Source organism: Narcine bancroftii, chromosome 3 (genome assembly GCF_036971445.1).
Source record: "Narcine bancroftii isolate sNarBan1 chromosome 3, sNarBan1.hap1, whole genome shotgun sequence".
NCBI classification, from domain to species: Eukaryota; Metazoa; Chordata; class Chondrichthyes; order Torpediniformes; family Narcinidae; genus Narcine; species Narcine bancroftii.
Window position 1 is genome coordinate 365283101 of NC_091471.1, and position 16761 is coordinate 365299861.

Genomic DNA, 16761 nt, shown 5'->3' on the forward strand with positions numbered 1-16761 from the left:
TTTTCTTTTAAATTCACTTTCCTTGTGTTTGAAATGTTGGGGCATTTTAAAGCTCAGTAGTTAAATGACCCAGTTTGACTGGGTAATCACCAACAAAGTGCAATCATCCATCAACCAATACATCTACTCCAATTGTTGATTTGAATTTAACTCCCTCACCCTTGTCCTGACAAATCATGAAAGCTTGTTAATGATCATTTGTAATTTGGTTTTCAAAATTAGTGCTAATGGTGGAATGCTTTTTACTTAAATCACTGCAACTTAATTACTTAAAAACAGCTGCTCTTTCTCACACTCCAAAGACTTGGAAAGAGAAGAGCATGCCAAGTATAAAGTTGTTTTTCATAAAGGCAACACATCCAAAGCATTTGTGTTTAATCTATTTAGAAACCAGTTATGGTTCCTGATAGCTACAGTGGATGAAATGAAATGTTTTGAGTCCTTAGAAGTACTTCATAGAATGAGTGTTAAGTGTCGTCCTGTCACTTCCTCCCTAATTCATTGAAAAGGATTTTCCACAAAAGTTTATTACATATCCAGCTAAAAAATATAGATTTAACATTAAACTAAGGACTCATATTAACACAGATAGGTTACACAATGGAAAAAAAGTGATATTTCAATGACGTAGACAAATATTTTGGTTGTCCTGGAGCAGTTTACAGTTAGGATAGTACAGGGAGATTTAAGAACCTGATAGCTATTGCAAAAAAAGTGTTCTTGAACCCAGAGGAGCTGGACTTCACGTTTCTGTACCTTCCACCTGAAGGTAGAAGGAAGGAGAGATTGTGATCAGGGTGATGGGAATCCTTTATGATGTTGACTACCTTCCTGAGGCACCATTGACTGTTGAGAAACTGTGGATACGGAGAAGCTCAGAAGGAAAAATTAACTAGCTAAACAATGAAAAGCAATTAAAAAGATTGAATGACTCTCAATATGTCCTCAATTTCATTCATCAATGCAAACCCACATGCCCCAGTGCAATGACATAACATAACATAACATAACAATTACAGCACGGAAACAGGCCATTAGGCCCTTCTAGTCCGCACCGAACCAAACACCCCTTTCTAGTCCCACCTCCCTGCACAATGCCCATAACCCTCCATCTTCTTCTCATCCATATACCTGTCCAACCTTTTCTTAAATAATACAATTCACTCCGCCGCCACTATTTCTCCCGGAAGATCATTCCACACAGCTACCACTCTCTGAGTAAAGAAGTTCCCCCTCATGTTACCTCTAAACCTCTGCCCCTTAATTCTTAACTCATGTCCTCTTGTTTTAAACTTTCCTCCTCTTAACGGAAATAGTCTATCCACATCCATTCTGTCTATCCCTTTCATAATCTTAAATACTTCTATCAAATCCCCTCTCAACCTTCTACGCTGCAAAGAATAAAGACCCAATCTGTCCAATCTCTCCCCATACTCCAGATGCTTAAACCCAGGCAACATTCTGGTCAACCTTCTCTGCACTCTCTCCACTCTGTTTATATCCTTCCTATAATTAGGCGACCAGAACTGCACACAGAACTCCAAATGAGGCCGCACCAACGTCTTATACAATCTCAACATCACCTCCCAACTCCTATATTCCATGCAATGATTGATAAAGGCCAGCATACTAAAAGCCTTCTTCACCACCCTATTCACGTGAGTTTCTACCTTCAGGGAACGATGTACCGTTACTCCTAAATCTTTCTGCTCTTCTGTATTCCTCAATGCTCTTCCATTTACCACATATGTCCTATTCTGATTCTTCTTACCAAAATGAAGCACCTCACACTTATCAGCATTAAATTCCATCTGCCATTTTTCAGCCCACTTTTCTAAGCAGCCCAAATCCCTCTGCAATCCTTAAAAACCTTCTTCATTATCCACTATTCCACCTATCTTAGTATCGTCTGCATATTTACTAATCCAATTCACCACCCCATCATCTAGATCATTAATGTATATAACGAACAACAAGGGCCCAATACAGATCCTTGAGGCACACCACTGGTCACCGGCCTCCAACCTGACAGACAATTATCTACTACCACTCTCTGGCCTCTCCCTTTCAGCCAATGTTCAAACCATTTGACTATCTTAAAATTTATACCTAAAGACTGCACCTTCCTAACTAACCTTCCATGTAAGGCCTTACTGAAGTCCATATAGACAACATCCACTGCGCTACCCTGATCCACATTCCTAGTCACCTCTTCAAAAAATTCAATCAGATTGGTCAAACATGACCTTCCTCCCACAAATCCATGTTGAGTGCTCCTGATCAGACCCTGTCTATCCAGATGTTTATAAGTACTATCTCTAAGAATTTTCTCCATTAATTTACCTACCACAGACGTCAAACTTACAGGCCGATAGTTGCCAGGCTTCCTCCTTGAACCCTTTTTAAATAACGGAACCACATGCGCAATGCGCCAATCCTCCGGCACTATCCCCATATCTAATGACATTTGAAAAATTACCGCCAGAGCCTCTGCTATTTCCTCCTTCACTTCTCTCAATGTCCTGGGGAAGATCCCGTCTGGTCCCGGAGACTTATCCACCTTTATATTCTTCAAAAGCCTTAAAACTACACCTTTTGTAATCTCTATATTCCCTATATTTACCCAATTTGCTTTTTTTATCCCACATCTCCCAATATCCTTCTCCTTAGTGAATACCGAAGAAAAGGAACTGTTCAATATCTCCCCCATTTCTCTAGGTTCCACACACAGTTTTCCACTCTGATTTCCTAAGGGACCAATTTTGTCTCTAGCTTTCCTTTTACCATTAACATATTTGTAGAACTCTTTTGGATTAGTTTTCACCCTGCTTGCCATAGTTTTCTCGTACCTTCTTTTAGCTTTCCTAATTCCTCTCTTAAGATTCCTCTTACATTCAATGTATCTTTCAAACATCTCCTTAACTCCATGCTACTTATATCTAATGTACGCCTCCCTTTTTCTTCGAACCAAGTTTCCAATATTCCTTGAAAACCACGGCTCTCTCAAACCTTTTGCCCCTCCTTTTAACCTAACAGGAACATAAAGCTTTTGCACTCTCAAAATCTGATCTTTAAAAGACTTCCATCTCTCTACTACATCCTGCCCATAAAACAAATTGTCCCAATGCACACCCTGCAAGTCCTTTCGCATCTCCTCAAATCTAGCTTTTCCCCAATCAAAAACCTCAATCCTTGGCCCTGATTTCTCCCTTTCCATAATGACATTGAAGCTGATGGCATTATGATCACTGGACCCGAAGTGCTCGCCAACACTTACCTCCGTCACTTGACCCATCCCATTTGCCAACAGTAGATCTAACACTGCTCCTTCTCTGGTCGGCACCTCTACATATTGTTGTAAAAAACTATCTTGCACACATTTCACAAACTCTAACCCATCCATTCCTTTCACAGAATGTGTTTCCCAATCTATATGTGGAAAATTAAAATCTCCCATAATTACAACCCTGTGCTTATCACAAATATCTACTATCTCCCATCAGTATCTGAGCTGTTTTCCAAAATGCAGTACTCAACAGCTTTCCAAGATTGCCCTACTTTATTTGTTTTGGATGAATGTTGAAAGCTTGACTTGATGCCTCCTTTCCCACTTGTGTGTTTGAATTACGTTGATTTTTTTTTCCACCTTTGGTAGTGGGTGGGAACATGGAATGTGCTGCCAGCAACGGGGGTGGAGACAGGTACACAATAGGATCTGTTTAAGAGATTATTAGATAGATTCATGAAACTGAGAAAAAAATGAAGGGTTACGCAGTCAGGAAATTTGAGGCAGTTGTTAGAGTCGGCTATGACTCTAAGCAGTTGTTAGAGGACAGCATAATACCATGGGCCCTCCTGGCTCATCTTGGTAAGTTATTAAACACTGCCATTTGAAACTCTGCAAGAGGTTTTCTGGAAAATATTCAACTCGGGTAATTATGATGTTTATGATAATAAGAAATAATCATGTGATATTTTGCATTTTAAAACCACCAGCTTTTGATTATGTATAAATTTATCATCTGAAAATAATGATGCATTTAAATCTTAAACCGCCTGTGTGTTTATATGACAGGTGCAATATTGCACAATTCGTACAACTTATTATCCAGATTCATTCAAATGATTTGAAAAGAAAACTGAAGCTTTTTCTCCCCCACAGTAATAATGCAAATTTCTCAGTAATTGCCACTACCTTTATTGACTCTCTTTGGTAACCAGTTTTTCAGTAATTTCTTCAATATATCATGCAGCAAGGCATGGTTGCATTTTCAGGTACTAAGATTAGATGCTCTGCACATTCTGCCTGCTAAATATGAATACTGAATGGAGTTAAATCGAGACTTTAGTGAGATCAATCAAAGCCTTTCACAGAAGAAATGGTGCAGGAATTGAACAAAACATATGCTTGGGACTCCTTGCTGCATTTTCAAGCTACCTCAGTGCCTGTGATGAAAATCTCTGGGAGGGTGGTGGTGCTTTCAAATGGAGTTATAGAAGCGATTATATGTTTTATACTTTGAACTTGATAATGTAGAATAAATGCAGAAAGATAAAGGAAAGTAGAAAACTGGTAGAATAACAAATTTAATCCAATCCAAATTAGAGTGTGACATCAACGCCTACATCTCTCGCTCACTCTCTATATAGAGAGGTATGTGTGTGTTTGTATGTGATATGTGTATTTATATATATTACATATGTAATATACCAAGACACAAGAGAAACTTGTCCGTGAACTACTCTTTGCAGACGATGCCGCTTTAGTTGCCCATTCAGAGCCAGCTCTTCAGCGCTCTACGTCCTGCTTTGCGGAAACTGCCAAAATGTTTGGCCTGGAAGTCAGCCTGAAGAAAACTGAGGTCCTCCATCAGCCAGCTCCCCACCATGATTACCAGCCCCCCCACATCTCCATCGGGCACACAAAACTCAAAACGGTCAACCAGTTTACCTATCTCGGCTGCACCATTTCATCAGATGCAAGGATCGACAATGAGATAGACAACAGACTCGCCAAGGCAAATAGCGCCTTTGGAAGACTACACAAAAGAGTCTGGAAAAACAACCAACTGAAAAACCTCACAAAGATAAGCGTATACAGAGCCGTTGTCATACCCACACTCCTGTTCGGCTCCGAATCATGGGTCCTCTACCGGCACCACCTACGGCTCCTAGAACGCTTCCACCAGCGTTGTCTCCGCTCCATCCTCAACATCCATTGGAGCGCTTACATCCCTAACGTCGAAGTACTCGAGATGGCAGAGGTCGACAGCATCGAGTCCACGCTGCTGAAGATCCAGCTGCGCTGGATGGGTCACGTCTCCAGAATGGAGGACCATCGCCTTCCCAAGATCGTGTTATATGGCGAGCTCTCCACTGGCCACCGTGACAGAGGTGCACCAAAGAAAAGGTACAAGGACTGCCTAAAGAAATCTCTTGGTGCCTGCCACATTGACCACCGCCAGTGGGCTGATAACGCCTCAAACCGTGCATCTTGGCGCCTCACAGTTTGGCGGGCAGCAACCTCCTTTGAAGAAGACCGCAGAGCCCACCTCACTGACAAAAGGCAAAGAAGGAAAAACCCAACACCCAACCCCAACCAACCAATTTTCCCCTGCAACCGCTGCAACCGTGTCTGCCTGTCCCGCATCGGACTTGTCAGCCACAAACGAGCCTGCAGCTGACGTGGACTTTTTACCCCCTCCATAAATCTTCGTCCGCGAAGCCAAGCCAAAGAAAACAAAGAATATGTAATACAGTATCTATTCTGTGTGCGAATAGATTAATGTGGCTCACATTTTTGTAATTCATTTATATACACAGTTGGCCCCCTTTTGAAAGAGAAAGAGTGATTATTTACAGAATTCAGTCATTCGCACATTTTCTAAGTGGCTTTGATCTTCCCAAGGGAACTGGTGGTGTTAGCATTGTATTCCCCTTGTGGCCACGAAGAAGGTGTTGCCCTCTTAAACCAATTCAAAGTAGAAACTCGTGTCAGTTTTTTTTCACAGTCTGTTTCTCACTTCCACTGTCCCCTTGAGATGTGGCTGAACTAAGCTTCGTTGTGTTCCGAGTCTTCTGCACATAAGTAATTAATCGGTAGGGGTATGTCCTGCTTTGGAACATGCTATTCACTCTGGAATTTAGCAAAGATGGCTCAACATGAACGTACTTTTAATACTTGTTTCTTCAATGCTTCTTTGACAATTCTCACTGATTTCTCAGCTGTACCATCTGATGGTGGATGATATGCCAAAAGAAGTCTGTGCATAATAGCATTCTGTTTTATAAAACTCTCAATCACAAAAAAAGTGTGTTATTTTAGATGAGTTCTTCTGGCAAATCATATCAATGGAACTGTGTTCTTTGATAGTGTGTTACAACGTAATACTAAAAACAGAAAGTTTCACCTTGATCTATTTCCACTCTTAAGTAGATAGCAATATCCTTTTTACAGCCATCAGCATAATGTCTGGAAAGCCTATGAAATACAGTTAAGGTCAGTTGAATTGATTAGACCTTTTCACTCTTAAATTCAATTCTGATGAACTCTTCTCAATTTGAGCTTATACTTACTCTTTGTCAGAACATGTGATCTCAACCAAATTGGTTTCCTCGTGATCATTATCCAACTCTTGACTAAATCAGTGCCCAATCTATAACTTGAAACATCGTTTCAATGTTGCGTGGCATCACTTCACAAATTTCAGCGATTAATGTGCAGAAGTAAGATTTGACAAATACCCACTGTATTAATGCTAAAATTAATCGAGGTTTTGCAGTTTTCTCAGGGTTTCTTGCTTTCACAGTTTTATTTTACTGGTTGCAATCCATTTTTTGTTCTGTTCAGCTCAGGATCAACTGCAACTTTCTCTGGGCACACACACTTATTGTTAACTTCTCTTACTTAAATAGCCACCTGAACATTTCTTCTATTCAAAGATTTTCTCTGATCATAAGGTATTTCCAGCATTGTCAAAGCTTGACAGTTCTTTGGAGATGTCTTCAGACCATACAGTGCCCACCATCCAACCCTTATTGTGAAGTATACACAATTAATTCAAGAAAAGATGTTATAAGAAGATATCTAGTAATTGTAATTCATGCATTTACACTTTAATATAAAATTGATTCTGTTGATACGCATGGTTATTTAATGGATGATGACATAATAAAAACTAGAATTCATTTTATAATGTGATATCAAATTTTAGTGGTATCCAACAAACAAAATTTTAATGAAGGCAGACAGACTCTGGAAAAATTGAACCAAGATTGTGAGATCTTCTGCAAGTGTAGAAAAGAGAAAAGAGGTGCATCACAAAAATGAATTTACATTAAAATTATCAGCTGTTGCCAACGTCTGCCTTTACGGAGTTCTGAGAAAAGAGTGAGATGAACAGCTTTTGCTACCGTCAGCAGTTGCATTGAGACTATTTTATCTAATATTTTGTACTTTGTTTAGCTTTTTAAGCATTTTATGCTCCTTTGTGTGTATTTTAGAATGAAGTGTACAAAGATTGAGTGGTGAATTTCTGAAGGATTGGTCAATGCACCAATCTGACATATTCACTTCTCTCTGTATTCAAAGTGTCTATTTTGTATTTTCAACTTCAAGTTTATTATGATCTGATTGTGCATCCTTCTCCTGACCACGGTGCACACACATGCACACACTACAGAGCACATAATGACTGTTCAGTCTGGTGGTGGTGTTGACCGTGATGTTGATGACACAGTGAGATTGGTAAACTAGGCAGAGGAATGGAAGACAAAATTGAATTGCAATGTGCGAAGTGATGCATTTTGAGATGTCAGGGTGTGGGTCATACACCCTGAATGGCATAGAAGTAGAATATTGAGAGCCATATCCTTAACAAGCTGTTTATCAGAGGAATCTGTGACATTCTTGTCATATCTGAGCCTCTGCCACCCAATTACACCTAACTGACCTAAACACCGTACATTTTGAGGAAACCCATGCAGACATGAGGAGAAAAAGCTCCACTTGCTTTACCTCTATGACTGTGTGACTTTCGTCCAACAGTAACACCATCTACAAATTTGCTGATTATTCTATGGTAGAGTGGGTTGTATAAAAAAGGAGCGATGGGTCAGCGTACAGAAGAGAAACTGAAAATTAGACTGACTGGTGTACGAACAACAACTTCCCATTCAATGTCACCAAAACCAAGAAGCTGATTGTGGATTTTAGGGAGGGAAAGGTGGAGGTGCATGATCCAGTGATCATTGGGGGAGAGAGTGAGCAAATTTTAAATACCTGGGAGCCACTCTCTCTGAGGTTCTCTCCTGGACCCAACACACGAATGTCATCGTGAAGTAAGCACATCAGCGCCTCTACATCCCCAGGAGTTTGCGAAGCTTTGGTATGACATTGGAAACCTTGGCAAACCTCTACAAATGTGTGGTTCGAAGTGTGTTGACCGGCTGCATCATGGCCTGATACAGGGGCATGAAATCCCCTGAATGGAAAACACTGCAAAAGGTAGTGGACACCACCCAGGATATCACAGGTAAAACCCTCCCCACCATTGAGAAAATCTACATGGAACTCCGCCATTGGAGAAATGCAACAATCATCAAGGATCCACAGCACCAAAGATGTGCTCTGTTCTTGCTTCTGCCATCAGGGTAGAGGTATAGGTACCACAAGACTCATACTATCAGGTTTAGGAACAGCTGCTACCCCTCCACTATCTGACTTCTAAAGGATAGATTCCGTCAGAGACTGACTTTGCTCATCATTTATTACTGAATTTATTGTTTTTCTCTATTTGCACAGTTTGTTTACATTTCTCTCTTTTGTTCACATATCTTTTCCTTGAAAATAGTTTTCACTAACAATAAGTAGAAATTGTGCCTTACCCACAGGAAAAAGAATATCAGGGTAAAAGATAAAGGCAAAGATGTGGGGAAGAAATGCACAGACTTAAAGGTGGAACATGGACCTGAGTAAATTGACATTCTTCTTCTTTCTTCTTTGGCTTGGCTTCGCGGACGAAGATTTATGGAGGGGGTAAAAAGTCCACGTCAGCTGCAGGCTCGTTTGTGGCTGACAAGTCCGATGCGGGACAGACATTAACCACATGCCAAAGTGATCATTTGGAAAAGGGCAGATATAATTTGGTCTACATTTACGTAGTCTGTGTAATTTTAAACTTCAACATGCTACTTATTTGTTATAATCACCGCACTTGTACTGATATTAAATTGGTGTTAATAATTTTAATTAATCCTCCTAATTACCAAACTAAAATTTCTCATGTCATGCTTTTCCAATGCATAAGAACCATTTTCGCATCAAAATCATTCCAGATTTCACATATTTAATCTCTAATAATTGGGCCACAGCTACTTTTAGTTAATGAGCATCAATTTCAATAATCCAAAAGATTATTACATCATGACATAAAATGTACAGTATAAATACAATTACGCATCTGTAGGAATTAGGCAAGCTGTGGAGAGAAACACTGCATTCACGTGTGGCAAAGTATATTGCCACATATGGAGAATGCATCTCATGCAATATTGTGCTACCCAAATGCACCCGTGTGACCAACTAACCCACTAACCCCTTACGTCCTTGTAATGTGAGGAAACCCATGCAGGTCACAGGGAGAATATAAAAATGTCTGACAGGCAGCGCTGGTTTTAAAACTGTGTCACTGTTCCTGCAATGATGTTGCACTAACCTCTGCGTTAATGTGTTGCCACGCTATCTTGGTAACTAGGGTGTAACATGGGAAAGTGACTGAATCTACATTTTTTTTAAATAAAAAAACTTTTGAAAATATCTCAAGCTATATATCTATCTAAAATATATATAATTATTTTGAGAAACTAAATAATTGACCAAATTTTTCAAAACTAGCTTCTCAAATGTGGTCTGGTACATCTAAACTAAATATATAGAGTTGCTCAACTGGATATATTGCTCCGTTTAATTAAAATTTCTTCTGCTGGACACCAAGCCTTCCATGCCAATTGAAGAAGGTCCACATCAATCGAAATCACATGAAAGGGGATAAAAAGGAGGAGACAAGAAACATAAAAGTGACCCATCAGTACAACCGACATATTACTCTTCCAATGCCATTAACATGCCAAAATCGTGTAACATGTCGGTAAAGATGGTCTTATTGCATCACCTCACTCATCTTGTCTATGGAAGAGGTATAAGCCAGTGGTCATCTGAACTGCTGTGACAAGGGCTGTATGATAAATATACCACAAAAATAAAATGTCCTGGTGCAACATGAAGTGCCCCTTTAATAATCGAACATGCCATGTAGGAAATCTGTTCTCAAGTAAATTGGACGCAGTGGAATTTATTACAAAATTCATTCATTCGGATTCAGATGTTATTTTTGTTTAGTATTTTATTTCAAATGTGTTTAAATCTGCTTTGATGTTGAGTGACAATTAAACAAGAAATGCAAAGACCTTTTGCAAATTTTATCATTTATTTTGTAGTTTTAAGAAATTTTGATCTGCTTCCAAAATGAAAGATTGTTGCAATAGTTAAATCCATAAGATTCAACTCCAGCAAGTTAACAAAAAAAGTGAAGTTAATGGTGAAGCTGTTGAAAATATTTTTGTCTTCATGTTTGTCACTGATGGAAATTTTCTTCTATTGATGAGCTCGGGCCAACTACCAGTTTTCAATGAGGTGCAAACGTTACTTTCATCTCAAAGGAAAACTTGTTTCACTAGCAGTTACCAGAAACCTTGTTGGTGGTTATGGATCCCAGTTATCAGTTGTAAAACATAAAACATCCACAGGGTTAATGTCTTTCTGACTCTAGGTTATTACATGCACAGCGAACGTTGTTATGGAAAAGAACACAAGTTGATTCCATAATTTTAAAGCCTTCTCATTCCTTATCTTTTCCCCATTTTGTCCCAACAGAGCTATTACCCTGGAAAACACGCTTGTCATCCTGTCGACAGTCGCCCCTGACACAGGAAGGTATTATGTGCAGGCAGTAAATGACAGAAATGGAGAAAACAAAACCAGCCAGCCCATTAGCTTGACTGTGGAAAGTAAGTGCTCCAGACTGAGACTTAATGTATGGTAAGCTTTCATTGATAAGTTTTTCAAAATTGATTAACACAGGTTTGACACTGGTGATGAACAAGGTTTAAAATTATGTTATGCTCTGCAGAAGCTGGATGAAGTGTTATTTAATTGCATATCATCTTATTAGTTGCAACCATTTACCATTTGATGAAGAAAATCTGCATATAATTTGTTGTGCTTTTTTAAAAAAAAATGAATGCTAAATGACACCTCATACAACATTTTGCATCTCAGCTAAGACAATGGAGATAATAACTGTTACTATTGGGCAATGTCCACAGATATTGCCAAATAAATCTGTTTATATTCATGATGGAAGCCAGATAATCATTTTCTTTGGTGAATTAAAAGAGGAATTGTCCCTATGGATTAATATAGAAGTACTTAATAACATGATGGTGTAAGCAACTGCTACAAAGAAACACACACACACTCGCAGCGTGGGAGGTTAAGCTCTGAGATTTATTGAGGTTAGAAAGGCTCCTTTTATACAGTTGGAGTTCCTGCAGTTTATTTGATTGGCTGCCATCAGCTGCATGAATAACAATAGTGGGAGGGAACATTCTTGAGTGTGAATACCCTTCTTCCCCAGCCTGTTGTTGATCTGTTAGCTTGGCCAGCGCCATTTTAGGGCTGCTCCAGCTTTCAACTGCGCTGGTTCACTGTGTTAAGGGACACGTTACAGTGTTATGCTGCTGTTTCTCCCATGCGCGCCTCGTGATGTACTGGCCCGATCTCCATGATGGCGGGTCACCACAATGGTTTATATTTTGGCAATATAGCTTGACAATAAGTTTCCTTATTGGTCTATTAATCATTTTGTATAAATTGTATTTGCATTAATTAATCATCTTGATTTTGGTCTAATGCTATCTGGGTCAGTATAATTTAAGTGAAATATTTGTTACTCCCGAGCACTTTTGTGTGTGTGTTTTTGTCTTCCTCTTGCTTCAATAAATGTACTCATGCAGCCTCTAAGTCAGGGGTGTCAATCTCAAATTTACGGAGGGCCAAAATTAAAAACGTGGACTAAGTCGAGGGCCGAACTAAATATTTATTGAAAATTTTCAACAACATCTGCATGTTTTCTCTTCTTTCAACATATGTAATGTTAAACTTTAGGGTATAACTTTAGGAGGATAATGTTACAGGTCAGGAGTAGGTAGCTCAAGTTCACCCTTTGCTTGACCTGAGGGAAACCTATTTGGTCCCTGTGGAGATGTCGTCAGCATTCACAGGCTGTGTCCATTTTGGCCTGCATCAGGACTCAGCATTTCCTGCTCATTCCTCAGGCTCTAGGCCTCTATTCACCCTCGACCCATAATCCCTCTACCTGACCAGTCCTTTACCCAACCTCTACTCACCCCTCATTCCACTCGCTCTGCCTCTACCCACCCCATCCTATACACGCCCCTCTACTGCCTCTCCCCTCAACCTGTTCCTCCCTCTACCCGTCTCTCACCCTCTAATCACCCCTCCCCTACTTGCCCTGCCCCTCCCCTTTTACCTCTTCCCTATCCACCCCTCCTTCTACTCATCCCTCCCTCTAACTGCCCCTCACACCACCATAACTTCCCCTACCCATTATTCCTCACCTACACCCTCTGCCCACCCCTGCTTACCCACCCACTCAGGCCCAGCGCACTGCCGATCAGCCTTTGCGGACAGCCACCATCTCTCTCTTCACGTGCAGGGCCGAACCAGCCGTCCCTGGGGTCCGCGCAGGTGCAAGCGCTGAAGGCCGTGGCAACTGGGAGAAGTGCGCTCGCGCTGTGGAAGGGCCGTCCGGTGCCAGTCGCGCAGGGCTCGCGCTGCCCGGGGGCCGTGCGCAGCCTGCCATGCCCGTCGCGCCGACAGGAAATCACAGGCGCTCGCCCATCCGCCGCACCGCTCAACAGGGGGGAGCAGTGACTGGTTGTGCGGGGAGCCTTCCAACCGGCTTGCCGGCTGATGACATCGACAGACTTCTCGTGTTACAATTTCTCGTGTTACAATGGGGAAGGATGTGCAATGAAGGGGGAGGATGGTGGGGGTGACATGACCAAAAAACAGCATCGGCTCTCGCTGCAGGGCGGGCCACCTCTAATACATTTTTGAAATGATCTTGCGGGCCAAATATAATTATATTGGCCCGCAGGCCAGAGTTTGACATGTGTGCTCTAAGTGAACAGGCCCCTTCTGATAATGGCGGTTTTACTAAGAATTAATAACAAGTGTACTGAAGCATTTCAGAATCCCAACCGATGTGAATGAATGATGATGAAGTTAAAGGTCAGAAGCAAGAGTATAAGCAACAGCTCAAAAAGAAAAATTGACCATAGATGGAATATATTATTATTGGCAACTAGAATTAAGACATTTACATATCACCTTCCATTCAGCAGTTCAATTTATTCTCAACTTAAATCTGTTTACAAATTAGTAAAGCTGGTACTCTTGAGGTTAGGATGACAATATATGGATTATTTAGTTTCATAATTCTTCTTGCCTGCGCTACACTTGTACAATTTATTGATTTAATTTGCAATATAATTTGCCCTAAAATTAACTGATTATGTTGCAAATTTATTTCATTGAACCACAAGGATCTGTTTAAATCTTTCAATGACTGCGTTGCAACTGTATTTTCCAGATTTATATTGCAGAATTAAGGTCTGACCATATTCAATGTTCCAGCAGGTGAGGTATTCGTGAAATAAAAGAGCAAATTGAAAATTAGTGTGGACCAGATGCCATCTGAGCCGCCATTTTATAGTTTGCCACCTTCATCCAATATTCTTTCATTTCATATTTATATGGACTAAAGTTCTCCAATCCCCATTAATGTTCTCTAATCCACATTTCTAACAACAGAACTGTAAGCTCCTGGTGTCAGTGGGGAAACCTTGTGCCAATGAATGAAGGCAAAACCGTGTAGAAGTGATCACTCCAACCCCTCTGTATATCGCAAGGCGAGTACATAATGTCACTTAATTACCCACTAATGAAGGCTGGGGCATTTTCTGCATCATGGAGTGGTTTAAAAAAAAAGATAAATATATTACACAGTTGATTCTTTTACAAATTTTTTTTTGTCAGCTGATTACAATGGAATTTACTTTTGAAATAAATCCTTTGGAAATAAAAATAATAGTATTTGAGGCAGTTACACTAACCACGTTATCAGTGCAGTGATCCTCTTGCTATTGAATTTCAAGTTGATTGAAGACATGCAGCTTTATTTTGGCTTCTTAATGAGTTAGGTTGGCTATAGTTCAGAAGCTGTGTCATTCACGTTAGCTCTTGGCTGACTAATCGTCAATCACAAAAGGAAGTGAAGAATTTGGGTCTTTTCTTTGGACCTCATCCTCTTCACCAAGTTATGAATTTTAAAGAGATATGAGCAAGTCTCCAGATTTCAGATGGTCCTGTCAGAATTTAATTTGCGGTAACTCTCCACAGACTGACATAACAATGTGATATTTAAAAGTAGTTCAGACAAATTTGCAAGAGCCGAAGTTCATCCCATCCAAAGTCATTCACTTGCTCCTTGTGGAGTTTTAAAAATTTTTATATTTGGACGTACAGCACGGTAACAGGCCATTTTTCCCCATGAGTCCATGCTGCCCAATTTTACCCCCAATTAATCCCCCCCAGTATTATTTTTTTTGAACAGCAGGAGGAAATCGGAGCCCTTGGAGAAAGCCCACGCAGCCACAGGGAGAACGTACGAACCTCTTATAAATAACATGGGATTCGAACCCCAGTCTGGTCCCAATCACTGGCGCTGTAAAAGTGTTGTATTAACTGTTACGTCAACCACGCTGCCATGCATAAAAATACCAACCATTAATGTTCCTTGCAACCTGATGAGAATTGATATCAAATCTTGAGTGAGAACGTCTGAACAATAAGCTTAAGTTGACAGAGCTCCCAAATTGCAAGCAACTCTGAAGCAGATCTGAGTTTAATTTAAAAAATTTGAAAGCAAGTAATTATGCCAAAAGTGAAGCACCTCTGAAATCCCGCTCCTTGCACTCCACTCAAGTTTTTTTTCCAGTGATGCGTTTGGCTTATCCTTTGTACATTGCTGCTATTCCTGGCTTCTGCTTTCATCCCAGAGTTCTCCTGGACTGTTGATCTTTTGTCTAGAGCAACCATTTCTGGCATCTTGTCTCCCACAACAAAAGAATTTTTTTTTTTAAAAGCCGGTCGAATTATTCATCAGCACTGCTTTGCCATTCAAAATATACTTGATCTAGTTCTCACCTTGTCATTTCCCCCTCCTCCCATGGGAATGAAAAAAATCTACTGACCATAATTTTTGAATGCATTTACTATCATTTAACAGTTGGGAGAAGATTATTTTATGTGATGCTCTTTTCAGATCATGTCAGCAGATCACTTCAATCCACACTTGCTTCTGAATGAGAAGATTTGTCAGGGAATGCTGCTATTTCATGGGCCTTATTTCAGAAAACACATGAAACATCTTCATCTCTCAAATTGTTTGAAATATCCCTGCGCTCTTCACGAGAAGAATAGTTCTTGCGCGTCCTGTCCTGCAACTCTTGAGGTAGAGGCTACATCACTGTCAATTATTCAAAGCTGAGTCCAGTTCATAACAAGAACAAGGGACGTGGATATCTGGCAGAAAAATGCAGTTTAAGTGCAGTACTGCAGTAGTAATTTGATGCCCTGGCATATTGATCTGCAAGCCAGCATTCAAATTCCAGCTAGAGAATTTAAATGCGATTAATAAATTTAGATCCAAAATACAGTAAAATCCCCTTTATCTCGAATTCAAGTAATCAGCAAAAACAATCACAGAAAATAAGTAGGTAAAAAATACAGAAGTTTAAAATTGGGATCCCCTAGCCATTAATTTGTCAATCCATGCAACATACCATCTTCAGCAACTGGCAAATTCACTTATCTGGCATCTACCAATCCAAATAGGTGCAGGATACTGGGGGATTTACTTTATCATTAATTCTGCTGGATTGCCATAAACCTTCATCTGGTTCATTGAAGTAATCTGATCATCTTCCAACCTGTCCCAATAACGTTTACTCTAAACTCCACTCTTAAATGTGCCAGTGCTGGGTTTGGGACTACAGTATTTATGGATGGGTAACATGTATAGTTCATGTTGGTGATGCCATGAACTAAGAAAAGCAAAGGCTATATTAGAAGATTAACCTTGACTTAATGAAGGGTTGTGATCCAAAAATGACAGTTCTTCTCCACCAGGTTCAGTCTAATCGGGGAGGGGGGGGTCACAATCTGATGTTCAAAAACTCACTCATGGTGGGGGGGGGGGTGCTGTCTACTTACCTACCATGAACCCCCTCCATGTACCTCCGATGTAACATAAACGCGCTGCTTATATCACATAGAGACGCCAGTGCTGCAGGTGTGGATCACAGTACCTCGCTTGGGGAAGGGGGCGATGGCCACAAGCAGGTGGGGGGGGTCACACTGCCCACTAATGTCCACCCTTGGCGCCGGCCCCGTTCTCCACTGAAGCTACTTGACTCATTGAGTTCTTCCAGCAGATTTTTTTATTTTAAGAAAACCTTTCACAAGACTGCCTATTTCCCATTATTCTCACACAGCACCTGATAGCCTCGATATCCACCAGTTCCCTTCAGAATCGTTGACTATCAGTCAGCAAG

The 16761-nt window shown here is 40.4% G+C and overlaps 1 protein-coding gene across 1 annotated transcript in view; it reads left to right on the forward strand.

Annotated features, from left to right (window-relative positions):
- Positions 1–16761, forward strand: part of sdk2b (sidekick cell adhesion molecule 2b) — a 662520-nt gene that overhangs the window by 377339 nt on the left and 268420 nt on the right. The window contains exon 5 of the mRNA XM_069930148.1: positions 10934–11067. Within this exon, the coding sequence (XP_069786249.1) occupies positions 10934–11067 (134 nt within the window). The remainder of the gene's footprint in view (positions 1–10933; positions 11068–16761) is intronic.